The sequence below is a fragment of the Conger conger genome, chromosome 14 (assembly GCF_963514075.1).
Source record: "Conger conger chromosome 14, fConCon1.1, whole genome shotgun sequence".
Lineage (NCBI taxonomy): Eukaryota > Metazoa > Chordata > Actinopteri > Anguilliformes > Congridae > Conger > Conger conger.
Window position 1 is genome coordinate 34,200,449 of NC_083773.1, and position 27,905 is coordinate 34,228,353.

At 41.0% G+C, this 27,905-nt stretch overlaps 1 protein-coding gene across 1 annotated transcript; it reads left to right on the forward strand.

Moving 5' to 3' along the window:
• Positions 1 to 2,608: 2,608 nt before the first annotated feature.
• Positions 2,609 to 26,998, forward strand: LOC133109763 (sterile alpha motif domain-containing protein 10-like). The gene is made up of 5 exons (XM_061219333.1): positions 2,609 to 2,746; positions 18,653 to 18,834; positions 21,593 to 21,761; positions 25,349 to 25,489; positions 26,005 to 26,998. The coding sequence occupies exons 1-5, from the start codon at positions 2,734 to 2,736 to the stop codon at positions 26,025 to 26,027; spliced, it is 528 nt and encodes a 175-aa protein (XP_061075317.1). The 5' UTR covers positions 2,609 to 2,733; the 3' UTR covers positions 26,028 to 26,998.
• The last annotated feature ends 907 nt before the right edge of the window (positions 26,999 to 27,905 follow it).

Genomic DNA, 27,905 nt, shown 5'->3' on the forward strand with positions numbered 1-27,905 from the left:
ACAGATGAAGACAGAAATGGAGAAAAGAAAGCAGAAGAATCAGCACAATTGAACAGGAAACAGTTGACTGTATACATGCTGCTTCAGTTTGGTCATAAGTTCAATCACATTCTCTAGTCTACACCCACCAGATGTTCTACTTCATATTCATAACTTTTAAAGCTACATATTCCCTAATCTTGAACCTGGAAAATGCTAAATGCAATTGCTGAAAATGTATGTGCATGGCAAGAAACTATACAGTTACAATGGATGTTTTACACCATAATACAGACACAGTTGGATGCAGAGATGCAGTTGCAGAGAATGCTTTAGTGCCAGACCTGTGATGCATTACCAACAGTTACCTCAAGGTGGTGCTCATGCTCTGACAGAGCAAACAGAGTCAGCCTCCTGGGCCATTCTTCTCAGATAACAAAGGTAAACCCGTGCTATGAGAATGCCTTGTACAACCCGTTCTTGCTCTATTCTTTCTGCACTCTTTGAGTCTGTTCCACGGTCTGTTTTCATTCTATAGAAGCTTGCAGAACAAATACAGTCGGCTTGCTGCTCTCAGATCCCTTGTGTTTATTTTTTGTTTTAGTTCCAAAAACAGAACGTTTTTGTAATGCAGTCACTGGGCACGGACTGAATAGTTCTAAAGGCTCTGGAACTGGGATGTCCATTTGTCTAGGGTCATAAGGGAAGTGAGAGCATGTGTACAGTAGTATGGAAAAGTGGGATCTCTTGGTTGAGATGTGAGCATTAGCAGGACATGTGGTTTGAATAGTATGTAGAGATAACTCCTGTTAATTTGTGACAAAATAATATATATAATATAATTCTATCCCTAGTTTTTTCCATTATAGTTACTGGCTGTTTATCACTATATTGGAGGCCTGTAGCGTAATGCTTAAGGTACATGACTGGGGCCCGCAAGGTTGGTGGTTCGATCCCTGGTATAGCCAAAGTAAGATCCGCACAGCCGTTGGGCCCTTGAGCAAGGCCCTTAACCCTGCATTGCTCCAAGGGAGGATTGTCTCCTGCTTCGTCTAATCAACTGTATGTCGCTCTGGATAAGAGTGTCTGCCAAATGCCACTAATGTAATGTAATGTAATTTAATGTAATATTGAACTGGACATGACGGTTACTGCTTGTTTATCATGATGAAGAGCCAAACGGGACAGTTACTATCTATATTTTATATTGAACTGGGCATGATAGTTATTGGCTGTTTGTCACTATATTGAACTGGGCATGTTAGTTACTGGCTGTTTATCACTATAGTGTGATGGACATGACTGTTACTTTTTGTTTATCACTATATTGAGCTGGGCTTGTCAGTTACTGGCTATTTATCACTATATTGTGATGGGCATGTCAGTTACTGGCTGTTTATCACTATATTGAACTGGGCATGACAGTTGCTGGCTGTTTATCACTATATTGAACTGGGCATGATAGTTACTGGCTGTTTATCACTATATTGAACTGGGCATGTCAGTTACTGGCTGTTTATCACTATATTGAACTGGGCATGACAGTTACTGGCTATTTATCATGATGAAGAGCTAAACATGACAGTTACTATCCATATCTGATATTGAACTGGGCATGACAAATGCTGTATGTTTTTTTCTATATTGAGCTGGGCATGACAGCTAATGTCTGTTTATTGTTATATGAAGCTGGGCATGACAAATACTATTTCGTTATTTATATGTAATTAATTATAATTCCGTGCATTCCTATAACACTTTTCTCATACTCAAAGCGCAGTGATTAGGGAAAATTTCACCTGAACCACCACCAATGTGTAACACCCATCTGGGTGATGCAACAGCAGTAATTTTGGTTACCAAATTGATCGCCCTCTCAGTCACAAATAGTGCTGTATTACAAAGTAACACATTGTGCCTCAAGGCTTTCAAGTCGCTTGCTGCGTGTTATTGCAGAATATTTTTGACATTGTTTCTAAGTAATCTATGGTCTATCATTGACATCATTGCATGCATGTTGTTAGGATAATATCTATTTTAATTTTGCTGTGAATGTGCATGGGTTTCTTCATGATATTACTGACTTTTCCTAGACTCCATGAAAATCACTCATTATAAGGCCTTTCTGCTTTCTACGCCCGTTTCTCACACCGTCCATCTAACCAGTAGACTGCACCCACCAACAGAATCAAACCGCCGGCAGGCTGCACTGAACAGCGTGTTTCTACACGGTCAGCTGAGCCCTTCTCGACCACATTTGCCATCTGTCTCTCTAACCTGAGGGTATCGAGCTAAGAAGGTCCGTGTTCAAAGTGGCGGACTGATTTCTCTTAACAACAGAACATCTGATGTCATAAACAATACGCGCACGGTCCATCGAATGCGAATTCAGCGCACAGCATTCATAGTAAATCTGCCTCTTAAAATGCGACGGGGGCGCACAGCAAACCGTTTCTACAGACCTACAGGTGCTAACATAAGAAGCCATTCTACTGTCTTTCGGGGCGCAGGTAGCCTATATATATATTTATACAAATAAAAAGGGAGGAGTCAAAACAGACTGTTTTCCCACAGTTTGCCGTTGGTGTGGAGAGGAACCGGAACGGTGACCAGTTAGTCATTTGGACTGTGTGAAACTGGAAAACACTTCCACCTGGCCACAGAGGTCTCTTCGGAACGAGAATCGCTACCATAATCATTGAAAGCATGGAGCGGCTTTCCGGAGATTAATAAAGAGGTGGAGACGGTGACACCATGGCTGTGGATGGTAAGAAAACGGAAAACACTTATCATATACCTTAACAAAATGTTCCTGCGTTAATTGATGGTGAGTGTCTTGTGCCTACTGGGGTATTAAGGTGCGCGAAGTTATTATAGTAACCGTATATACTACGACAGGATATTTGTCAAGTGCTTATCATAATTGTAGACATTACGCATTTTATTGCCCATGGACATTGCATTGTTCGTATTGGAAACTACACGTCAAAATATTATTTTATGAAATCGGGTGTGGTCTTGTGAATATTGTAGCCTATCACTGGCGTTAGTGGAAAGTTGGAATGTTCCGTTCTTGTTTCAGATTGTCGATTTCTACATGTTGCTTGTTGAAATTATACCACCTTTTAATCACGGGAATTATTGCTGAGTCGTATTTTAGCCGATTTGAGTAGCGATGGTAAACAAAATATAATGTGCAGTAGTCGTGCATATTTGTTTATGTCTGTGACGGCACGCGTGCGGTACTTTCCCAGGCTAATAACTGACTGACTGCCTTCTTGGGTTGCCTTCCGCGCATTTGATACAATTACGCATTGATGGCAACATGTTTCCATCTTCACACGCACTGGAACCGTTTGGTTCGTAAAAGGCTACTTTAAAGTTTAGCGTACATGATTTGTACTAACTGAAAATATTTAAAGGGGGGGGGGGGGGGGGGTGCTGAAATTGTTGCAGTTCATAACGGTCGCCTTGCCTTTTTTTATTTTACTTACAATCAACACAAGACTCTCTCGCTCTCTCCCTTTCTCAATCTTTAGTGCTTTAGATGAACCAATTGGGTGTAGCTCTATAGTATCTGTTTATCTTTGCCTGGAGGAGAGTTGGCCCGTAGCCGGGCTGCCAGGTTTCCTCATTCATTAAAATGATGGACTCTACAATTAATTACAAAGTTAAGTGCTTCAAGGGCACCTTATATGACTTAATTAATCTTCATTTCTACAGTTTGGTAATAACGAATTGTGAGGTAGGTCATGCATAAATAGGCCTAATTGTGAAATTATGAGAAAATTACATGGTATTTTAACCGTACATTCTGCGTTTATAAACATGTGGTTGTGTGGTCTTGTAGTTAAAAACTGGAGGATTTGAACATTGAATTTTTATTTATTTAATTATCAATATTTTTAACCTTGTGCAAGGTTCTTGAAATGCCCAAAATAGTTCCACAGGCAATTCGCTGCATAAATTAAGAGCATGTCAAATATGCATGCTATCTGAGATGCTGTCAATAAGGTATGCTTATTAATAATATTATTATTAGTTTTTCTAATATTCATATTAATTATATCCAGAAAACTTGTTTCCATTCCATTTTTCATCCTGAGATTCTTGAGGATGTAATTATCAATCAAAAAATATATATCTTTATCCCAAACATTATAGACACTATAATACAATCAGGTTGAAACTATGCATATTGTCCCTCTTTGAAATATTCAGTTGTTAAACCAAGTCTTCCAGAGTAGCCTTCACGTGGTCCCTATTCGACTCATACAAACACTGTAGGAGTTGAATTTATACTGGTCATTTTACTGTCAAGTGCCCTAAGGGATTATGGAACTGAATATGTAACTCAGAGATTGCAGGTTTAAATCCCAGGTGGGGCTCGACTGTTGTGCCTTTAAACAAAGGTACTTGACTGGCATTGCTTCAGTAAAATATGAAGCTGAATTAATGTTCTGTTTGAACACAGCAATCTTTAAGTTGCACAGGAGCCTGAAAATGTAAATGTTTGCAGTTTGCGGGGTAGTTGTGGAACCCAGTGCTAGGTTGTGTACACTCAGAAAGAAATGGTTCCAAAGGGAACCCTTTGATTGCATTGAAGAACTCTATCTAGATCAAGAGTTCGTTGTCAGATATAAATGGTTATTTGTCTGGGAGCTTTCACACTTCACACCTACGATAGATGGTTCCATAAAGAACTAAAATGGGTTAATCTATGGAGACAAGCCAAATAACCCTTTTTTCTGAGTGCCTACTCGCAGCTGGCCTTGCATGCAGGTGGGTTGTGAGACTTCCAGTCTCTGAGGAACCACATGGCATGCTATTGTTCCCTGCGCCCCACAAAGAGAGGCTGACGGATGTTCAGAAGAATAATGACCACAGAAAGGCAAGCACAACCATCATACAGATCAGGAGAAACTGAAATGACGTCTGATCAGGAAAGCTGGCCGTTCAGTACACATTCACTAATGAATGAGCAGGGCGTCTCTCATACTCTGTGACCCATGAGAGAAGCAGGCTGGTAATGATGAAAGCATAGGGCTATTTTTTCACTTTAAATACAAATGCTCTTTTTTTTTTGTGGTTTCTTTGTTGTTCATTCTTCAGCTAGTGGCATTATTGTGCTTTGAAATCTCACCCACAGGCCCTGGTGTTGGGGAATGGGGATATATTGGGCACTATGATGTAGGATTGTATTTGGTTTTGAGACAGTCTGCGAGTGAGTGTTTCTTAGTGTAGGGCAGGAACCAGGCTGGCTCATGTATACCATTTGTTTGTAGTAGATTTGTATGCATTTTTTGTAGATTGTATGTTTTTTGATTTGTGTGATTTAAAAATAATGTGTATGCATTTGCACATGTGTTTCTGGGGATTTGTACTCATCTATAACTGGTTACAGTTGGCATCATGTGAGCCTCATCTTTCTGAGTACGGCTGGGCCAGACCTCATTACCCGTGTCACCGGACCATGTTCAATACCACCTCTTCCATCGTCCCATGCCCCAGCTTACATTTTCCTTTTTAATGAGTTTGCTGAGACAGGGTGCTACTAATTAGGCTATTAAAAGACACCACCCCCATACCCACATCATCACTACTAACCTTGTGAAGGTCACTGGAAAAAGGAATGTACACCTAGCTGGTCACAGGGCCCATTTCAGCTGGTGTCTACTCCCTAGTGTCTGATGTCTCCTTCCTTACAGATTGTGAAAGGCACTATATGCATTCAGGCCATTATGTTCATTATTATGGCAGGAAGAAGATATACATTTCCTGCACACAAAAAGAATGAACTGAATACATTTTTTATTTAAATAAATGAAATAATAATTGTAAACATATCTTTTGTGTCTAAAGATCTGAAACCATTCAGTGTGACACATATTCAGCAGTAGTGGAAAAGCAGGATTGGGGCAAATACTTTTTCACAGCAGCACTGTATATATTATAGATGTTGTGCGGCTACCTTCACCATCCTCTCTGGGTAAATGAGAACTAGTCACCTGTCCTTCCTGTCCTTCCAGCTCTGTGTGTTTTGCAAAAGAGCTACAGTCTCATCTGTCGCCAATTATAGTGTGTCATGCTGTCATTTAGCTCCAGTTTTCGCTTTTCACGAGGCTCGCTGTGTGTAGTTTTCCTTGTGTATGTGATGAATACCCACCTGCAGAGCTGGCAGACGAGTGACACAAAAGAGGAGAGGGTGTTGTGTTTTTGTGTCCCTCCTCCTCCCTTCCTGTGGCTTGAGCATTTTGTTAAATATCCAAAATTGAAGACAGTCAAACCCCAAGTGCTGAAAAGGCCAGGAGAATTGTGATGATGTCTTCTCCACCAGATTATGTCCACCGGCTCATTTCTGCACTGCTTTGAGCACAGCATTGAGCCTAATTGTTTGCTGTGGAAGTGAGGAGACTGAGTTTATGTAGACTGCCCTAGACTTGGGCCAAGTTGAAAAAAGATCATTTAGGGGGTTTTATCTGCTGTTGAATGTAGAGGGAGGTCATTTTTGACCCTTAAGACAACACAAGGGTGAATTATACAGTAGCTTCAGATACGCATGAGCAGCTCTTCTTAAAATAGAGTTGGCGAACTTGGGCAAGTTAAATTATCCATTTTGAACAAGAAAAAGCACCACAGTACTGATCCAGGAGAGGTGGTGTTTGTGGCTATGCTTCCTGATGAGTTTGGGTTATGGTTATGGGTTTGCACTTTGCACTTTGTTGGATAAGAGCGTCTGTCAAATGCCATTAATGTAATGTAATGTTTGAGATGTGCACTCCGTGAGCACTTTATTAGGTAGTTATTAGACTTATTTTTTAGACTTCGACTGCTGTAACTTAAGAGGTTTGACGTCTGGTGTGTTCAGAGATGCTCTTCTGCATACCACTGTTGTAATGCGTGGTTATTTGCCTTACTGTCACCTTCCTGTCAGCTTTGACCAGTCTGGTCATTAACAAAGCGTTTTTGCCTGCAGAACTGCTGCGCACTGGATGTTTTTTTGTTTTTCACGCCATTCTCTGGAAACATTAGTGATTGTTGTGTGTGGAAATCACAGGAAATCGGCTGTTTCTGAGATACTCAAACCACTCTGTCTGGGACCAACAATCATTCCTCAGTCAAAGTCACTTAGATCACATTTCTTACTCATTCTGACATTTGGTCTGAACAATAGCTTAACCTCTTGACCACATGTGCATGCTTTTATGCATTTAGTTGCTGCCACATGAGTCGCTGAATAAATATTTGCATTAGTGAAGGTTAATGAAGTGGTCACTGAGAGTATAGTGCAGCCCGTAAGTATTCGGACAGTTTTGTTGTAATTGGCTCTTGAATGTGAAATAAAGCAATGCCTGAAATTTACTTTTGCATTTATGGTTTTTACAACCATATTGGACGAACAGTGTTGGAATTGTAGCCATTTGTATACATAGTCCACCCAATTTTCGGGGACCAACATTAATTGGAGAATTGGCTACGCAAATGATTCTTGGACAGGTGTGTTATCTTTAATTTTTAGTTAATTCATAAAAGAGCTAGCAAAAGGTCTAGACTTGATTCTTGTTGTACCATCTGAGTCTATTGTTGTCATGAGGACCAAAGAAATGTCATTGTCAGTAAACCATGCCATCATTAGGCTGAAAAATCGGAATAAATGAATTACAGACATATCAGATGTTTTTGACAGACCAAAAAATTAGATAATAAACTTGGTCAACTGTTTGGTACAAAGCAACCAAGGAGTGTTTTCAGGCCAAAAAGTGGAATGTACTTGACTGGCCAAGTAGATATCCTGACCTCCTGATTGAGCATGCATTTCACTCACTGAAGACCAGACTGAAGGCAAATAGCCCCTGAGACAAGCAGGACCTGAAGAGGGCTGAAGTACAGGCCTGGGAGAGATTCACCAGGCCTTCACCAAAGGATTTGCTAGAAAATATTGAATTTGACTTTATTTCAGTGAGTTAATTTGTCCAATTTCTTTTGGTCACCCAAAACTTGGGGGACTATGGATAAAAATGGCGGCAATTCCTATATGGTCAGGATATAAAAACCCTCAAATGAAAGCTGAAAGTTTGCACTTTTAACTACATACAATAGTGATTGTTTTTATTTCAACTGGAGTACAGGGTGAAAACAACAAAACATGTGTCACTGTCCAAATGCTTATGGACTGCACTGTCCACATATTTTCTTTTGATCAATGATCTAGGCAATTTTGAAAATAGGTGGTGTTTACAGAAATGCTGTTTAATAGATGGAGGAAAATCGGTTATTGACATTTGAGAAAGAATGTTCTTCTGTTTACCATTGTTTTTCTTGTTCTGTTTCATTCTGTTTTTTTGGTTATGTTTTGGTTTTCTTATTTTTTTTATTTTAGGTATGGGTGAAATTGCATAGGTAATCTACAGGATTATACCTTGATCGATCCCGAAATATAATGGGGTTTGCTGTGCCTTTCCATCTCTTTCTCTCATCCCATTTTCAGTCCTCCTTTCCCTCCTGTTTCTTCTGAATTCACTCTCTCACTCTTTCCCTCTTCTCTCTCTCCCTTCCTCTGCCCCTAGCAGAAATAAAGATGCCACAACCAAGACAGATAATGCACTGCTCCAACAATCCACATTATAGCAGCTTTATTTCTAATATTCACAAACTAGTCGTGTCTCCACAGATTCACTGACCAGACTGACCACATATTACTGGTCATGCCATCCTTTCTGTTTCTTAACTGTAGGAGATTCCAGTGCTTTATAACAATACAGAACATTCACTCACCGAGCACTTTATTAAGAAAATCTTTTACTTTATTACTTTTACTTATTCATGTGATTATCTAATCAGCCAATTGTGTGGCGGCAGTGCAATGCATACAATCATGTAGATACGGGTCTGGAGATTCAGTTAATGTTCACATCAACCATCAGAATGGGGAACATTTTTTATCTAAGTTACTTTGTCCAGGGAATGATTGTAGACAGGGTGGCTTGAGTATCTCAGAAACTGTTGGAAATTTCACGCACACTAGTCTCTAGAGTTTGCGAAGAATGTGTAGAAAAAACCAAAAAAATTCAGTGAGCAGTAGTTCTTCAGAAACGTCTTGTTAATGAGAGACATCAGAGGAGAATGGCCAGACTGGTCAAAGCTGGCAGGAAGGTGACAGTAATGCAAATAACCACACATTACAATAGTGTTATGCAGAAGAGCATCTCTGAACACACAACACATCATAACTCTAAGTGGACAGGCTACAGCAGTCGAAGTCTAAAAAATAAGTCTAATAAATACCTATTAAAGTGCTCACTTTACAATGTACAATGTTGTTGAATAACCATAATCCTGTCACAATATTAGTTTGGCAAATAAACAAACCTTGATTCTCTATAGACATTGCTAACAGATACACTTTTTGAGTTTTGTACATGAATTCTAGTTTTAGGCATCATTCCTTGCTGCCTGATCTCAGGTCTGCCTTTACTCTACACGTAATCCACCTCCTGGACAGGGGATAGTGGGTGAGATCTGTGTGTACTTCTTCTGCAGTAAATGACCTGGAGTTGGTCCCTGGGCAAGCCATGTAGACAGACTGTAGGCTGGCAGTATAGCTATGAAAGACAACTGGCCTTTCACCTTGCACTGAAATTATTATTTCTTTGGCATTTTGATAGTAAACATACCGAAGCTTACAAATGTTTCACTTAGGCTCACAATGCATAATGTCAGCATGAATTTTATTTTTTATCAATTCATTCCTTTTGGGATTTTTTTCTCTCAGACATGAGAGGAGCATGTGATGGGTGGGGTTGATAGACGGGGAGTTAATCCGATGGGCTACTAGACCAGCGGAAGGCACAGCCTCTGACCCAGATAATACACCCAGAGGTGTACAGAGGTATGCATGATGGTTCTACAGCTGTGTGACACCTGTGCAGATAAGAACCAAAGAACATTTGTGTGACAGCTGTACAGACAAGAACCAAAGAACATTTGAGTGACAGCTGTACAGACAAGAACCAAAGAACATTTGAGTGACAGCTGTACAGACAAGAACCGAAGAACATTTGATGCTCATGTCACCCCGCTTCTCATTGGCCTCCACTGGCTTCCCATTGCTGCACGCATCCGTTTCAAGGCCCTAGTGTTGGCATTTCAGGCTGCTAAGGGGACTGCCCCACCTTACATACAATCCCTGATCACTCCCTACTCCCCAGCTAGACCACTCCGGTCTGCCAGCTCTGGTCGCCTTACGGTTCCCTCTCCACGTGCACCTTTTCAAACTCTACCTTAGTCCTCCCTCCTGATTTCCCCTGCCCCTCCTTTCTGATATCCCTATCCTTGTCTAACCCCCCCCCCAGTTGTCTGATGACAACTATGTTTAGAACAGCATTTCCTGTGTATTTTGCTAGTTTCTGGATGTGATGCTCTGACTTATGGTAGAACCTATGCACTTGTAAATCGCTTTGGATTAAAAGCGTCTGCCAAATGACTAAAATGTAAAAATGTAAATGTAAATTTGAGTGACAGCTGTACAGACAAGAACCGAAGAACATTTGAGTGACAGCTGCACAGACAAGAACTGAAGAACATTTGATGAGGACAGCAGGACATTCAGCCCATCTGACTTCATCATTTATCTACAACTAGAGGGGATCCAGCACAGCATCAAGCCTGGACTTCAACTTGGCAATCAAGGGTACCCATCTTCTGCAAGCTCAATGTGTCGCACCGCATGTTAACAGCATGTACGGAGATTCTCTGGAAGCAAACAACCACAATCAGTCTATGGCATGTTGTGTTCATTAATTAGATTTCTGCTCAAAGCATTGATAAATCATGGGTACCTGGCAGCCTACTGAAGGTTGTGCAGTACTATCTGTACTTGGATATTACCTGAAATCAGCCATTTGATGTACAAGGCTATAGCCTGTATTTGCTTTTATCATATGCTTGCACCTCCAGTGCATCTCTTGGAGGGTTAAGCCAGGTGTGTGCTTGCCTGGCTGTATTTATTATTGTTCAGCCGGCAGTTTTCCTACCTCCGCTAACATGCTCCCACAACAAGAATAAATGAGACCCTGCATTTCTCTACCCTGCTAAAATTTCTGACAGATTAGGGTGGTTGTGTTAACAGTGTTAATTATTTTCTCAGGTCTCTGAACATTCTCATGTCAGAGTCTGCTATGGAAAGGAACTAATTTACAGTATAAAATGTTGTAAAGCACATTTTATTGTAAAATTGTGCATACAGCAAAATCCACCAAAACATTGTGATTTGGTGCAAGGGCGGTTCTAAAGGGGTGGCCGTGGCCACCCCAGTGCCACCCCGCACATAGCCAGTCCGCTATAACGTTACCAAGATACCGTTTTTACCAAGTCACCATCTTTCCCGTTTTACTGACTTTCAAATGACTGTCAGAAGCACCAATCTGATTCGCACATTTTTGGCTGTTTTGTCAGTCTGTTTTTACGAAGACACCGTCTTTTCAACTTGCAAGACTACCAAATGTGTGGTAAAAAGTGACAGCACAGCTTGCAAGCTTATGTGGTGCAGTTTGTAAGCCTCTAAACTTCATTTTACTCTTGTCAGTGTGACAGTTTGAAATATTGAATATGTTGAATGGTAATGTTACGGTTTAAATATCATTTAAATGTCATCATTAAATAACATAAAACTAGTCAGCTAGCTGACGTTAGCTAACGTTAGCTGACTAAATTGAAGACTAGTAACTAGCTAGCTAGCTAACGAAAGTTAATCTCAACAAGAAATAAATTACTTGTGTTGTGTTGTGTTTCTTTAAGATAATATGGCCCCTTGTGTACTACGAGCTAAATCAGCTCAATATATATAAGCAAATTGCTAACTTATCTAGTTAGTTAGCTAACGTAACGTTGTAACAGATGGTTTGAAAGAATGTGCATTTCCATAATAATATTGTGCCCTCTGTATAGGTGCTGGTACATATTCTCATAGTACTGAGACAATTTGTTTGACATGTTGATTGATGCAAGACAATGATTCATATAGTTTCCAAACGGTCTTTAAAATGTTACATGTAAGCATTCTTCTCATGTCACATCGTGACATCCCCGTGTCTGACCCGTCTATTGTTTTAAAAGATTAAAAGATAATTTGTCTTATGTCGTTATTTTGAGTGTATTTTATAATGTCGATTTTGTGTTCTCTGTATTAATTCAGAAGAAGACTAGCTAAAATGAAGTGACTGGATAAGTGACATGCATCAGAGCTGGTGAGAATGTGATTTTGGAAAAAGCAACAATGTGTATTATCATCATTTTAATTAATTTAGTTAATCCTTTTAATCATATTAAGCTAATTTGTAAGACATCCATGACCGCAAATTCTTGAACAGGCTTAGTTATAGGTCATTACATTATTGTAATAAATCTCAGGTACATCATGATGATAAAAATGTGATTTGTCCAAAATCACATTCTCACCAGCTCTGATGCACATGTTACTTATCCAGTCACTTCATGGCATTCTTCTTCTCAGATTGAAACAAGCCTGTAAATATTGGTAGCCTATTATGTTGGTGTGCCATGACAGGGATTGCTCTACACCATGTAGCTTGTTCTGCAGAACACAGTCCATGACCTTAATGCCCTTAAATATGGCCAAACAATTTGTTTTTCTTCTTGGTCTGTAAACATTTAATTGTCTTATGATAACAATATCTGATGTGTATATATATATACAGCGGGTAAAATAAGTATTGAACACGTCACCATTTTTCTCAGTAAATATATTTCTAAAGGTGCTACTGAAGAAATCAAACCTTAGATGTCCATAAATTAAGTTATGTGTAATAAAATGGAATGACACAGGGAAAAAGTATTGAACTCACTTAGTTAAATTTATTTAATACTTCGTACAAAAGCCTTTGTTGGTAATAACAGCTTCAAGACGCCTCCTGTATGAAGAAACTAGTTGCATGCATTGCTCAGGTGTGATTTTGGCCCATTCTTCCACACAAACAGTTTTCAAATCTTGAAGGTTCCGTGGGCCTCTTCTCTAATCTTTAGTTCTTTCCATAGATTTTCTATTGGATTCAAGTCAGGTGATTGGCTGGGCCATTCTCGCAACTTTATTTTCTTTCTCTGAAACCAAGTGAGAGTTTCCTTGGCTGTGTGTTTGGGATCATTGTCTTGCTGAAATGTCCACCCTCATTTCATCTTCATCATCCTGGTAGATGGCAGCAGATTTTTATCAAGAATGTCTCGGTACATTTTTCCATTCATCCTTCCTTCAATTACATGAGTTTGCCAGTGCCGTATGCTGAAAAACAGCCCCACACCATGATGTTCCCACCTCCAAACTTCACTGTTGGTATGGTGTTTTTGGGGTGATGTGCTGTGCCATTTGACCTCCAAACATGGTGTGTATTATGACATCCAAAGAGTTAAATTTTGGTCTCATCTGACCAGACTATATTCTCCCAGTATTTCACAGGCTTGTCTAAATGTTGTGCAGCAAACTTTAAACGAGCTTCAACATGTTTTTTCTTCAGCAATGGAGTCTTGCGTGGTGAGCGTGCATACAGGCCATGGCTGTTGAGTGTGTTACTTATTGTTTTCTTTGAAACAATTGTACCTGCTAATTCCAGGTCTTTCTGAAGCTCTCCACAAGTGGTCCTTGGCTCTTGAACAATTCTTCTGATAATTCTTTTGACTCCTCTGTCAGAAATCTTGCAAGGAGCACCTGGTCGTGGCCGGTTTATGGTGAAATGATGTTGTTTCCACTTCCGGATTATGGCCCCAACAGTGCTCACTGGAACATTCAGAAGTTTAGATATCCTTCTGTAACCAATGCCATTAGTATGTTTTGCAACAATAAGGTTGCGAAGGTCTTGAGAGAGTTCTTTGCTTTTACCCATCATGAGATGTTTCTTGTGTGACACCTTGGCAATGAGACACCTTTTTATATGCCATCAGTTGGGACCGAACCCAAGGATTGCTTTCTGATTACTGATAGATTTCAGCTGTTGTCTTGGCTTTTGGTGCCTTATTGCACCTCCATTTCTTCATGTGTTCAATACTTTTTCCCTGTGTCATTCCATTTTATTACACATAACTTAATTTATGGACATCTAAGGTTTGATTGCATGTGTGGGTTGCATGGGTTGTTACCGACATCTGGTGAAAATTGCATGTCAGTAGCACCTTTAGAAATATCTTTACTGAGAAAAATGGTGACGTGTTCAATACTTATTTTACCCGCTGTATATATAGTATATATAGTATATGCCAACACTATAGCCTATTAATTTATATTTAGTCTTAGTAGACTACTAATGCTTAGTAGACTTTCGCACATGAAACACATAAATAACCCTAAGAATGTGTGCGTGTGAAGCCAGGAGATATGGTGGCCACCCCCAGACAACCCTTGGACCCCCCTTGGCCACCCCAGTAAAAAATTCCTAGAACCGCCCCTGATTTGGTAATCTTGAACTGGTTGTGGCTGCACTAGCACTAGCTGATTGCCCTACTATGGGTGTTTTTTATAAAGGGGGCTGGTTTCCTTGCACTTCCATACAATGGAAAAAAACTATATTAATTATAATGTCACCAAGTTTAGCTAATTGTATGTGCTCAGTGGGCAGAGTCCTAAAGCTTGTTTACATGTGCATAGACTCCATTGTCTTAATGTCTCAGAGCAGTAATGATGAAGAAGGTACCATTTTCTGAATGAGACATTACACTGAGTATATGTTCAGATGTTGAAGATATTCTAGTGCCACAAGATGGTCCCTGTGGATCCTGAGGGAAAATGCTGCTTGTTTGCTCAACTGAGCACTTGGATCCATATAGGTAATTAACACACCTACATTTCTATTTCCTCATCAGTATTCATGATGGATAGCCCAAGTACCCTGCACCTAACTGCTGATATGATTCATTTTCCTGCCTGAAATGGAATGTGATTTTCTTTTTTAGTGAGATGCTATTAGCTCAGAAAGAAATTGAGTTCCTTACAATGTTTAGGGGTAAAAAACATTATTATTTGAATAGTTAATATTTTGTACCTTTAGCTAGAATAATTGACTTTCATTTGAATGGTAATGCATATCATTTCTGCAAATACCATGTTGTCCAGGAACAATGGAAAGATACTCATGGGTATGCAGACCTTGGCAACTTGGGTTTGTACTTGGTGAGGGAAAGATTGAACAGAAAGTGAGAAAGAGCAGAAAGAGAAAAATAGAGAAGGTTGTTTTTATATCCAAAACTTACTGTGCCCTCAACAATGTATGAAAAGGTATAGGACGCTGGTGAGTCAGGGTTGCCTTGCTTCGAATGCAGGCCTTGAGAGATTAAGATTTCTGGGACTGACAGATGGAAGACTGGTTCGACTCTAGGGATGCTACTAATGATTGTTTCATAATTAATCTAATACCCAATACCCATTATTTTATTTGTTCACTTAAATGATTAATGTTCTTTAAAAAGTGCAACTGGACAAATAAACATTTTATTTTCCCATAAAAAAGAGGAAGTCTGACCCTCCTTCCACAACTTAGCATCCTGCTGGGTAAGGTATTTCTGATAACTGAAGGAAAGAGTTTTCAGTTTGTTTTGGAGTCTTGGAGATAGGCTTTCTTCTTTATTTGGGTGGAGGTTCTTTGGTTGTACGTTTTGTTTTTGTTGCACAGAAACTGGAGGATAATGATTTGACATGCAGGTTCTGGCTTATTGGTCTCTCTTTACAGGTAATTAGTGTGGTTGCTTCAGTTTTCCACCAAATGTTCTGTACACTTCACCTCCTACAGCTTGTAAGATAGACATGCCATTCCAACTTCATATAATTCAGTTTGGTTCAGTGCAGAGTGCTTGAACAAAGTTTTCTGCAAAAAATTCCCATAGCCAATGAATGGGGAAAAATACATTCAAAACTTTGCTTTTGAGCCCTGTGACGACTTGATTTGATGCCCTTTCAGCCAATTGGACACATAGAACGCTGAAACTGTTGCTGTCGCCTGTGTGTGTCTGCAGCTGGTAGCTCAGGTTTTAAAAACTGAATTTGAGACATTGGAAAAAGAACCCTGAGCTTTTGAAACCCCTAAAGCTACAATTCTGAGACGGGTGCGTGGGGGTTGGACCCAAAATGCACGACTCAGAAACAATGGGTAGAGAAAGTCCCGTCAGGGCTTTATTCGGGACGAATCCCAGGAGAGTGGTCAAAACAAGAAAGTCCATACACGAAGATCCAGCCAAACAAACAGTAAACAAAAAGCTTGGTGCCGAGGGAAGAGGCAAACTCGTAGTCGGTAGGCGTGCAGGGAGGTCCGGTAGCAGGAGAGCTGTCAGCGAGGCAGAAGTACAGGCGGACGGCGGGCAGGGTCATAGTCGAAGGCGAAGCAGAAGTCGAAACCATAAAACAAAGCGAGGCAAAGGTACAAAATCGGTAGGCGAGGACGTGGTAAAAAACAAACGATGGTCAACAAAACAGAAATCAATAATCGGTGGTCGGTAAACAGGCTTGGATCGTAACGTGTAATCCATAATAGTAACTGCTCAAGAGTTGCGTTGATAAACAAGATGCAGACAATTTCGCGAAGAACAGTAGTGCGACTGGGCTATAAATGCGGGTGTAGACAGGTGTAGACAATTAGTTTAGAGAGCAGCAAGGAAATGAAAAACAGGTGCGATGGATGACAAGTTTAACAAGGTAATTAGTAATCGTTAGTAATAAACCTATCCTGCCCTAGCATTAGTAAATTAGTAAATGACATGCACGAGAAACGTAAGGTAACATGAACACATGATTAGTTTGTTAGTTCTACCCAATCTAGCGTTAGTAGTTTTAGTAAATAGACAAATGGAAACAATTAGGGTGTGAATGACAGAAAGAGAGAGAGAAAAGGCGGAACGCAAGGTTTGCGGAAAGACATGTAAAAGTGTATGTTTAAACAGTAACCAGTCGACGTAACAATAAACATAAATCAAAATATAACACTAAACGAAACTAAGACGATAACCACTCAACATAACAAGGTAATATAATCGTAACGAAACATAACTAGACATGACGAGAAAATAAATCGTAACAAGAAACAAACTAAACAACATGAGGAACCTAGACTAACATAGTACATGATAAGACAAAATGAATAAACATAAAACATGGCAAGACAGACCTGAAACGTGACTAATTCAAAACTATTTCTAAGTGTATGAATTCAAATGCAGCCTATAGAATTCTCAGTTTAAAAAATGAAATACATTATTTTCACAGTTTCAAAATGAAAATCAGTTAAAGGTACAATAGGTAAGATTTTTGTATGAAAACATTGTTACAAGACCATTGAAAATCCCTTCTTATCATCGAAAAAGGTTCACTGACATGTTGACTCACCCTCTGCCTGTGTTTATAGTCCTTAAATTTGGGTTTCAGAATTGACCGTTGACAGCCCGACACTCTGTACCAAAACATTGTATAGCTGTACAATAATTCAAGCTCATTTGTTGAAAATTGGTTCTAATTGCCACAGCCAATGTCTAATTTCAATTTCAACGTCACCACGTTTACAGAGAAGGGGGAGGGATAAACATTATTATGGTTTGAAGGTGTTTGTTGCTACTATTCCTCTCTTGGCCGTTTGAAGTCCGAAATTACCTATTGTACCTTTAAGATCTTGTGTGTTTTTAAAATCAAATCATTTTAAATCTTATACCCTCCATAGCCCTGCAGGAATATAATAATTTTGCTATTTGTGGTAGCCTACCAACAGTTTACTATGGGCTCTGTCTGAAGATTAAATATTGTTATGTTGGGATAAGAGAACCCTGTGGGACCACAATGCCCTGCTGGAGGCCTGGGTTCTGCTGTAGGGGCTCTTGAATGCTGACGCCTTCCACAATACACAAGCCTTTGCCTCCAATGGCTAAAAGCAATATGAATAGGTCTGCTTCATTCAGTGTTGTTGTGGAATTTCTAAAACACCCATTAAAACCCATACGGAGGTTTTTCAATTTATTTCTTCAGAGGGAGATACAATATTCTGAGGCTGACTGTGATTAAATATTTTCTGAGATTCAGGGAAGGTGATATGATGGTATCCTTTTTGCAGCTCTTAAGCAGGAAAGTTTTCACCAAAAAATTGGCACCATGAAATATAAGGTAGTCCACCAAAAAGTGACATAGGGTCATTAAAATGACCAGATTGGTCAATTATATTTTCGGACTTTGAATCCAGCCTGTTCCATATGCTGTCTCAAATGTTACAAAATGTGTACATAGATTTCAGTTCCAAGCTTTCTGAGGTGTAAGCCAAGCTCGGGGCAACATTGGCTCAGGGGCAAGAGCAGTTGTCTGGCAGTCAAAGGTTCGACCCCCTGCCCTAGTGAAGTGTCCCTGAGCAAGATACCTAACCCCTAAATGCTCCTGATGAGCTGGTTAGTGCCTTGCATAGTTTTTGAGTGTGTGTGTGAATGAGAAGCATCAATTGTACAGCGCTTTGGATAAAGGCGCTATATACAATATCTTACAAAACCATTTACCATTTGTAAGATACAAGGTGTAAGCCAAGCTTGTACGATACGAGGTGTAAGCCAAGCTTATAAGATACTCTGCACCACTGCTGCTTTTCATCAGTACTATTTTAGCGCTGTGCAGCCCAATTTGAGCATTATTTTTACTTCGCTCCCTCTCTAGCCGGGTCCAGTTTCCAGTTCTGCCGGACGGTTCTGGACCATGCCCTCTCCGCTGAGGACCTCTGCTGCCAGCGGTCCCGGAACACGGGCGGGAACCTGACCTGGCATGATGGCCGGGGCCAGGAGACAGCGGGCGGCAGGGCGGTGAAACTCCTTCAGCAGCCGGGAACTGAATCCCTGCAGGTACGCCCACCTGTCCTAGATGGTGTTGGTATGTGGATGGTATTGAATGGGATAGTTAGTGTTGATATGTGAATGGTGTTGAATAGGGTAGATAAGGGTCAAGCTTTTCTCACAGTGGCTCCCAAACTTACAGTACTGTAGGATCTGTGGCTACTGTGGACATGTTTAAGTGGCAGCTAAAGATTCATCTACTGTATACAGACAGTAAAAGTCTCTGTTTTTTCTTTACATTTAGGTTTCTTGAAAGCCGCTACATGAATAAACTTTTACTTGCTGTCAGTCAAACAAATATGTACAGTACTGTATACGGCTATTACGGTAACTCTCTTCAAAACCTTTCCGTTGTAATTCTCATTGTAATGTGAAAAACGAAATGACTGTACCATAAAGAGTGCACTGACAGGTTACACTGACTTCATTTAATGCACAAAAACATTAGGAAGAGGTTTGGGAAATCTGGTGGTAGAAGGATGTAGCATCTCATGTTCTGGATTATTCTGTATCCTGAGCTGCTCCTGGAGTCAGAGCTGTGACCGACAATGCTCAAATGCAAGAGAAAAGAACATACGATCAGGAACACTGAGCTGCTCTGTGCAGTGTTACTCAAAGCGTCCCCAGACAGTGGCCTCCACATTGGAGAAATGCCCTTCTACTCATCAATCCTGCTGTGTTCATATTTTAGGCCTAAAGAAAAAATACACTGCATTAAATAAGCGTCAAAGGGACTCTTTGTTTTGCAGTACGGGGCAGGCTGGCAAAAGCACAGTTCTCTCACACCCAGAGATGAATCCTCTAAAGCCTTTCAAAGGCACACAAAAAGATCCTGTAGTCCAAGTTCTTCCTTCCAAATAACCACTTTGTTCCCAGAGGAGGGAAACAAGCTGACAGCCAGTGAAACACTCTCTCTTTTACAGTCTATCTCTCCCCTTCTCCCATTTGAAAATAAGTATCCTTAAATGTCTCCGAGCAGACTTTTAATCTGTGAATATTCTTTAATTAAACATTGAATTTAGTTAGCAATGGAAGTAGCCTACTATATTTATGTTTTGCATTATATTTATATTTCACATGATATTCATGTTGTACATGATATATACTCATGGCTAAGCAGCCAAAGTAGTCTCAGCTCAGCCAGAGGTATTTTCCCTAATAAAGAGAGAATTTATTCGTAAAAATGAAAAATCTATTTGCATTCCCACTCCACTTAATCATTACATTACCTTCACTTCAGCTACGTTCTGTTTCCATACACTGTGCATGCCATTTACTGTTTTATCTGGTTCACTCAAAATAAAAATAATAATGAACTCTTGAGGGAAATAGATTACATTACATTACATGGCATTTAGCAGACGCTCTTATCCAGAGCGACGTACAACAAAGTGCAGATCAAACACAAGTATAAGTGCGAAGAGGACCTGAGAGGATAGTACAGTTCCGAGTCCTAGTGTAAACATACAGATAGTCAGAACCCTTGAAGAATACAATCAACTTCCAAACTAGCATACCACAGTTGGCGACTAGAATACCCTGAGTACAACAATACAATAGCTAATACAAAAAAACAACAATATCTATACAAGTAACAATATCTATACAATCTATACAGTCCATTATAGATATACAAGTGCCATTACAGTCTATGGCATATATAAGGCTAATCATGGTGGTGAGTTAGGGCCGTTCTGACATCCACCGGGAGGTCATTCCACCACCGTGGGACCAGGACAGACAGCAGTCGTGCGCGTGAAGTGCAGGTGTGGTGAGGGGGAGGAGCCAGACGGAACGAAGTGGCAGAACGGAGGGGTCTTGTTGGTGTATAGGTCTTAATAAGGGATTGAATATATACAGGGGCTGATCCCTTAACTGCCTGGTATGCGAGCACCAAAGTTTTAAATTTGATGTCAGCCATAACAGGCAGTAAGTGGAGGTTGCTGAGCAGGCGGGTGACATGTGAATGTCTGGGAACATTGAATACCAGACGGGCTGCAGCATTCTGGATCAGTTGTAGGGGTCTGATGGCAGATGCTGGAAGGCCAGCCAGCAGAGAATTGTAATAGTCCAGGTGGGACAGGACCATTGCTTGGACAAGGACCTGAGTGGAGTAGGTGGTGAGAAAGGGTTGGATTCTCTGGATGTTGTACAGGAAGAACCTGCACGCCCGGGTCACCGTAGCAATGTGCTCGGAGAAGGACAGCCTGTTGTCCATCACCACTCCAAGGTTTCTTGCACTAGGGGATGTGGTCACTGTGGTATCCCCTAGTGAGATGGAAAAATGGGAGATGGGAGAGGTTAGAGCAGGGATGAAGATTACCTCCGTCTTACTTGGGTTGAGCTTTAGATGGTGGTTGCCCATCCTGCTAGTCCTCTAACTCGGCGGAGTCAGAGCTGTCCGCCACATCGAGTTTGAGCGCCCGTTACCTTCTGGGAAACGTTTTGATTCAAGCCAAACACGTCCAGTGACGTCACTGGATGTGTTTGCCCTGAGACATTTTGTACAGTAGGTTAGTAGGACTAACAAACAAAATTATTTTCTCTCAAAGAAGTCTTTATCTTCTCTCCCTATAACCTCAATCTTTTGGAGCTGCTGGAGAGTCCAGGAATTTGAGCATCTCTCGGTTATCATAACATAACAGTTATCATCTCGGTTATGTGTGCGTGCACGTGCATGTGTATTAATACATGTTGGTTCGTCAATATGTGCTTGCAGGTGTGGTATGTGTGTCAGTTAATGTGTGCGCGTGTGTGTGTGTTTCAGCTGCGTCCTGATGAGGCATTAGCAGTGTATCATCCCAGCCCCTCCCTCTCAGACCTGTCCCGCCCAGTGGTCCTGTGGAGCCAGCAGGATGTATGCAGGTGGCTGAAGAGACACTGTCCTCACAACTACTTGAGTTATGTGGAGGTGTTCTCCCACCACGCCATTACAGGTACAAACACACTCATACACAGAGCCTTAACCACAGTGAGTCCCCCATTATATTAAGCATAAGCAGCCACTGAGAGTCTCGATATTAATAACATAAGGGAATGGCGAGAACAGGCCATTCAGCCCAGCAATGGGATGGTCTGAAGGTCAAGCATTAATGTTGTCATTAGCGTTGTCATTGTGTTTTCCACTTTCTATGTGTTCCCTTCATTTCACTCTCTGCTCCCCAGCTTCTGTGTTTTTTCTATTTTCTTTGTGTTTTGTGTGTTTTGTCCCCTGTCGCTTTCCGTAGTCCTGTTAGTCTGTTCTGCCATTCATTCCTTTCACCTGTTCTCTCCCTATTAAGTGTCTCCACCTCCCACTCCTTATTTGTACTTCCTTCCTGTCTGGTCTTACCTGTTCCTCGTTGTCTGGTCATCAGTTTTGTATTTAACCTGCCTCTGTCTGTATCTCATTGCTAGTTTGTCTTATCCTGCACCTGATCCTGTCCCCGGTTCTAGCCTCTGCTTCCCCGTTCCTTCTCCTGTGTGGTATCTATTCTGTTTTTGGTTCTGTTATGGATTTCTTGTTTTATTATCTCTACCTGGCTTTGGACTCTGTGTTTTGGATTTCATTTTTGTACCTTCGCTTGCTTGGACTGCCTACTGATTTATGAAATATTAATTAATGGAATAATAAAATAACAAAACAGGCCTTACAACCATACGCTTTCATTTCCACGCACAATACTAACATCTGAGACCACCTGTGGAGTTCGTTCAGCTCCTACAAAAAAAACTAACATCCAAAAACTTATTCCCACATTTCTGCAAATGCATTTCCGAAGGATTTACGGTGAATTTCATTCGGCTCACGATTCATAAATGGGGCCCAATGTGTGGTGAGATTATTTGACTGTGCTCTGAATATGCATTTTATTTTCTTTATATTTCCAGCCTTGATTATTTTTTAATTTTTTTTTACATTAGCTGCTTGGTGTTTCTAATGTGTCGATGTGATGACAGTGACTCCTAGCAGACTGGAGTTGGGGCAAGGGGGTGGGGGTTTTGGTAGTGCTACAAACACTGCCTCCAGGCAAGAAATAAAGATATCAGGCTTCGTGAAGGGGAATTAATCTTTATTCATCTACTCTGTCTAATTGCACACAAAGGATCAAGGATATTAGCTCTGAATGACAGAGCACCGCTGGCGGCTAGGTGCATGTGTGCTTTACAAGAGAAGTGAGTTGTTTGTGCTATTTACTGTGGTATCCGAAGTGGATAACCATGCCATTATGCTCTTAGCAATGGAAGCACAAGGCACGACAGAAAGGCATCAGCCAGTAAGGAGAGGGATATGTCCTCATCAGTGTGGAGGACAAAATCTGATCCTCTGGTTCTTTGAGGTGGGTTTGAAGTTGAAGTTGTGGTGATGTGAATAAAGACTCAGACAAATCTTTAGTTAAAGTCTTTTAAGATTTATCTGGGAAGTCTCCTAGCATTTTGGAGAGCATAGAGAGAGTTCGCTGAATACAAAGTTACAGCGGGTATTATAACTTTCCTGTAGGAGAGGGGGAAGAGGCACTCTACATTACACAATTGTTCCTCAATTGTTTGCAACCAATTAATATCAATTGTTCCCAAGGTCAATGGTTGCCTAGCAAAGGTCACCAAAAGGGCACATCTTCCCTTGACTTGTTTATAATCGGTCTGCTGCATCAGCTAGAAGTTTGTACTTTGTTGTATGTTGTTTTACTTCCGACGATTGTGGTTAGGCCTTCCTGTCTCTCTTTATCGGTCACAGACAGCCTGTCTTCTTCCAGGCACTCTTGGGGAGTTCCCCTCGAGGAATGTCAGAGGTAGTGGAACAGAATTCAACACACATACACAATGTCAAAACAGTCTGTGATATAATCACTTTTTTGTGCATACACAAACCACTATGTGTTCATATCCATTTGTATAATCCTGTAAAGGCTCACTTACTAACATTCTACTTTCTTCTAAAAAGCGTACTTTTTCTAAGTCAAAACTATGAATCTGAATAATATGAAAAATATGAATCCAGACACACATCCGCATTTCATTGTTTTCTCACTTCTGCCTAGAAATTGGTTTTAGCAGGTCTGTGTCTAAGTATGCGGTGGGGACTGGGGCCCATGTTCAGCGTGTGGGTTGTGGGCTAACTGTTAGTTTCCACAGAACACATTTTCCTGGCACAGGAAATTTAATTCTGGAAATTTTAATTGAATGTTATTTCAAAACATTCAATATTTTCTCACACTCTACCCCAGCTGCAAAATAAATAACTTTGCGTGCGTGTCCAATAGTGTGGCTCTATATGATCGCTATCTATCTGTGTCAACGCGGGCGTGCCTGTGGTCTGTATAGCCTACAATGATACACTTATGTATCTTGTGACGGCACTAGTGTATAGGCGAGTGACTATGGGGTCCAGGTATCCAAAGGTGTCTGTCTGTTAACTCTAAACTGCTAAATGTGCAGTGGTGCGAGTCAAGAGGATGCAGATTCAAATTAATACAATTCATTCAACAATGTGCAGTGCAGAAATATAATTACAATGTGGAAAGGTGCAATATGAATGGCTATGTGAATGGTGCGCTGGAGGTCATATTAGCGAGTCTCCTCAAACCATTCCATGTTTCCCTCTATATACCCAGGGTTTACAGGAAAACAACAAATCATCAAATAAAGACGGCGGTAACAACTATGGTCATGCTGATGTTATCTCTGTATGTCTAATAAACCTGATTAACCTTTGTAGCACAGCTGGATGCTGACTCACAGGTAACTTGCATTACCTGTGGTTTATTTCTCAGCAGCCAGCCCATCAGGCTCTCTGTGGCTAAAACATCACATGCAATAACTTTTCTACTTTGCATAAGCTGGGGCAGGAGCTCCTCTAGAGGAAGCCGATGATGGCAGGAACACAATGGAAATACAAGCCAGAGCTCCCAGCTCAGCTGTTGACTACACAGAACATGTTTGTGTTCATGGCCGACATGTCCCCGGTGTTCTAAGTGCAAAAGAAAGGCAAAAATGTGGTACCCATGAGAAATGCTGCCTCGGGATTAGAGAATCTGTGGCCAGGAGCATCTGTGAGTGAGTGAGTGAGTGAGTGAGAGAGTGTGAGTGAGTGAGAGTGTGTGTGTGAGTGTGTGAGTGAGTGAGTGAGTTTGAAGTAATAAACATCAATAATGGCAATGAGTGCATGTTTTTGCATTGTGACTGCTTCCCCTAAAATCTTCAATTGATGATTTCAATTGAATGTCAGATTGGCAGTCAGACTTTCAATTAAAGAGCAAACCATGATCCTTGTGGCCAAGCTGGGCTCCTGGCTAGTAGTTTAGGTATTCTGTGTTTCTTCCAAAGATGCAACTTTCAAGGAGAGAAGTGACACCCCAGCCTGGTGTGCAGAGATAAGACCCGCAGCGGGAATTCTAACTCTCCCAGAGATGTTTCCTTTGACAGACAACATAGAGAGAAACAAAGAACATTCCTAACAGTGATAATCTATGTATGTGATAATCAACATGATGATGATGATGATGATGATTATTGTTATTATTCCCCCTCCCTCTCTCCCTAGGGCGGGCATTGCTGAGGCTGAATGGGGAGAAGCTGGGCCGTATGGGGATAGTACAGGACACTCTGAAACAGGAGGTGCTTCAGCAGGTCCTGCAGCTGCAGGTGCAGGAGGAGGTGAGGAACCTGCAGCAGCTCAGCCGAGGTGAGTAACACACCTGTATCACTGCACCGGCCATCATGGGGTTAATACCTGTATCACAGCACCGGCCATCATGGGGTTAACACCTGTATCACAGCACCGGCCATCATGGGGTTAACACCTGTATCACTGCACCGGCCATCATGGGGTTAATACCTGTATCACAGCACCGGCCATCATGGGGTTAACACCTGTATCACTGCACCGGCCATCATGGGGTTAATACCTGTATCACTGCACCGGCCATCATGGGGTTAATACCTGTATCACTGCACCGGCCATCATGGGGTTAATACCTGTATCACTGCACCGGCCATCATGGGGTTAATACCTGTATCACTGCACTTTTTTTTTTTTTTCAAATACACTGGAGTGAATTATATTTACTTTAATCATATAATATAAATATGAGTATTTATATTATTTGATTTAAAAAATAATGTCTTGATATTTATAGTATGTTGCAAGGTTTTTTTTCTGTAAGGGCTTCTCTGTTCTCTCTCCCTCTGTTTCTGCAGCTTCCTTTGGCAACCTGTCATAGACCTTTCCATCCTGCACCTCTGACCTGGCCCCACCCATCCAGGACCCTTAAGAGGAACCAATCGGGTCAAATACCCCCTGCCCTGCACTGTGAAGAGAGGACCCAGGCCTTCACCAAATCAGCGCACTTGCCTACTAAGTTGTTCACATATATAACTTCCATACTCAATATTAGGCAAGTGTGCTGATTTGGGCACAGCCCCACTTTTGACTCTGCTGTACCTTCGGATTGGCTGACTATCGCCCCCTGCTGGCATAAAGAAGGCAGTGCTGTGAGGCGCTGGCTCACTGTGATATGAACTTGCACCAGCTTACAGCAGAGTGTACTGCACAGAGTAGTAGCTCCAGATACTTCAGCCCAGCTGTTACAAAGAGGAATAAATTAGTGCTGAACAGCAGAGACAATCAATCACACATTAAAGTAATCCTTACATGAGTAACTACAAACAAGGACTTACCCAAAGAGCTGGAGAGCTTGTGAGCCTTTAGCCCATGTAATAGGCTGAACAGGAAACTGTCTGTTTGGACCTCTGCGACGCCTTCCTCATTGTCCTCCTATTTTAAGTTACCCGATAAAGATTCTTCATACACTGTGTCATGAGCTGTCCATCAAAGACTCCAGTGAGAGGAGCCTTGCAGTAACATGGCCATCCAGAGGGGGCGATGCTGAGCACCTGTCGTTCATGCCTCCAGTTAAACTGCAGTCACCATTCCTTGGGCTCTTTGTACACTGATGAGCTGCTCATAATATTGTTCTATTCAATTGAATTGTAGTAGTGTTGTGCTTTTTACGAGGGCATTGTCAGAATGTGGTTACATTGAGATTTAGGCCTGAGATTTAAGCCTAGGACTTTTTGTGAAAACCAGGGGTGGAGGGTTTTGAAAATATTCAGTTAATATGTATATAGCAATTGTAAAGAAATTAAATTCATATAAATCACAATAACACACAATAAACTTTTTTATGTACAACATTTTTTACTTATTATATTTCTTTTTTATTTGCATTATTTGTAATAAATCCAGCAGTATGGTGCTTTTGCAAGGTCCTATATAAGATGGTAGTGAAGACATGTGGCTCTATGGTTCCAAAACATTCAGATGGAGATGGCAAAAAAAGTGCTAGAGAGAAAACTAAAACATCCAGTGAGCAGCAGTTCTGCAGGCAAAAACACCTTGTTAATGAGAAAGGTCAGTGGAGAAGGGCCAGACTGGTCAAAGCTCATAGAAAGGTGACAGTAACACAAAGTCTAATAAATACCTAATAAAGTGCTCACTGAGTGTATGTTGTATGTGTACCGAAATGCATATATCTGATGTTTGATATAGCTATACAGATTGTATCCTTTTAATAAGGAAGAAAAATGAACATGTTGATATCCAGAGCTGGCAGCTGGCATAACCACTCAGTGCAGTTGCTTAGGGCCACAACCATCCACGGGCCACAGAATTCAGGGTGGTGCCAATATCAAGTGTGCCAATAGGCTCCCTGATCCTGGTTCCCTGGCTATTTCGTCCCAGCTTTTTGCCACCCTATCGTCTGGAGATCGCACCACTTGTGCTCAACTCAGGCTAGGAGTATGATATTAAAGTGATGTCTGAGCAACATTTTAGCTGATGAAATTAAATATGTTATTGTGCCTGCTAAATAACAAACCGTAGCCTTTTCAGTACGCATGCTGAGACCATTACGCACTGGCAAAAACAGTTCTTGAGACTTTATGCCTAAAACGCTTAACGTTTAACAACAGAAAGTATGTTTTGAGCTTTGTTTTAGTAACTTATGACTTACAGACCTTATTGGGGTTGATGCGGTTTTTAGCTGTAATTGTCAATTGAAATGTTTACATGATGAATGGCATCGGATTGAAGATTTGAG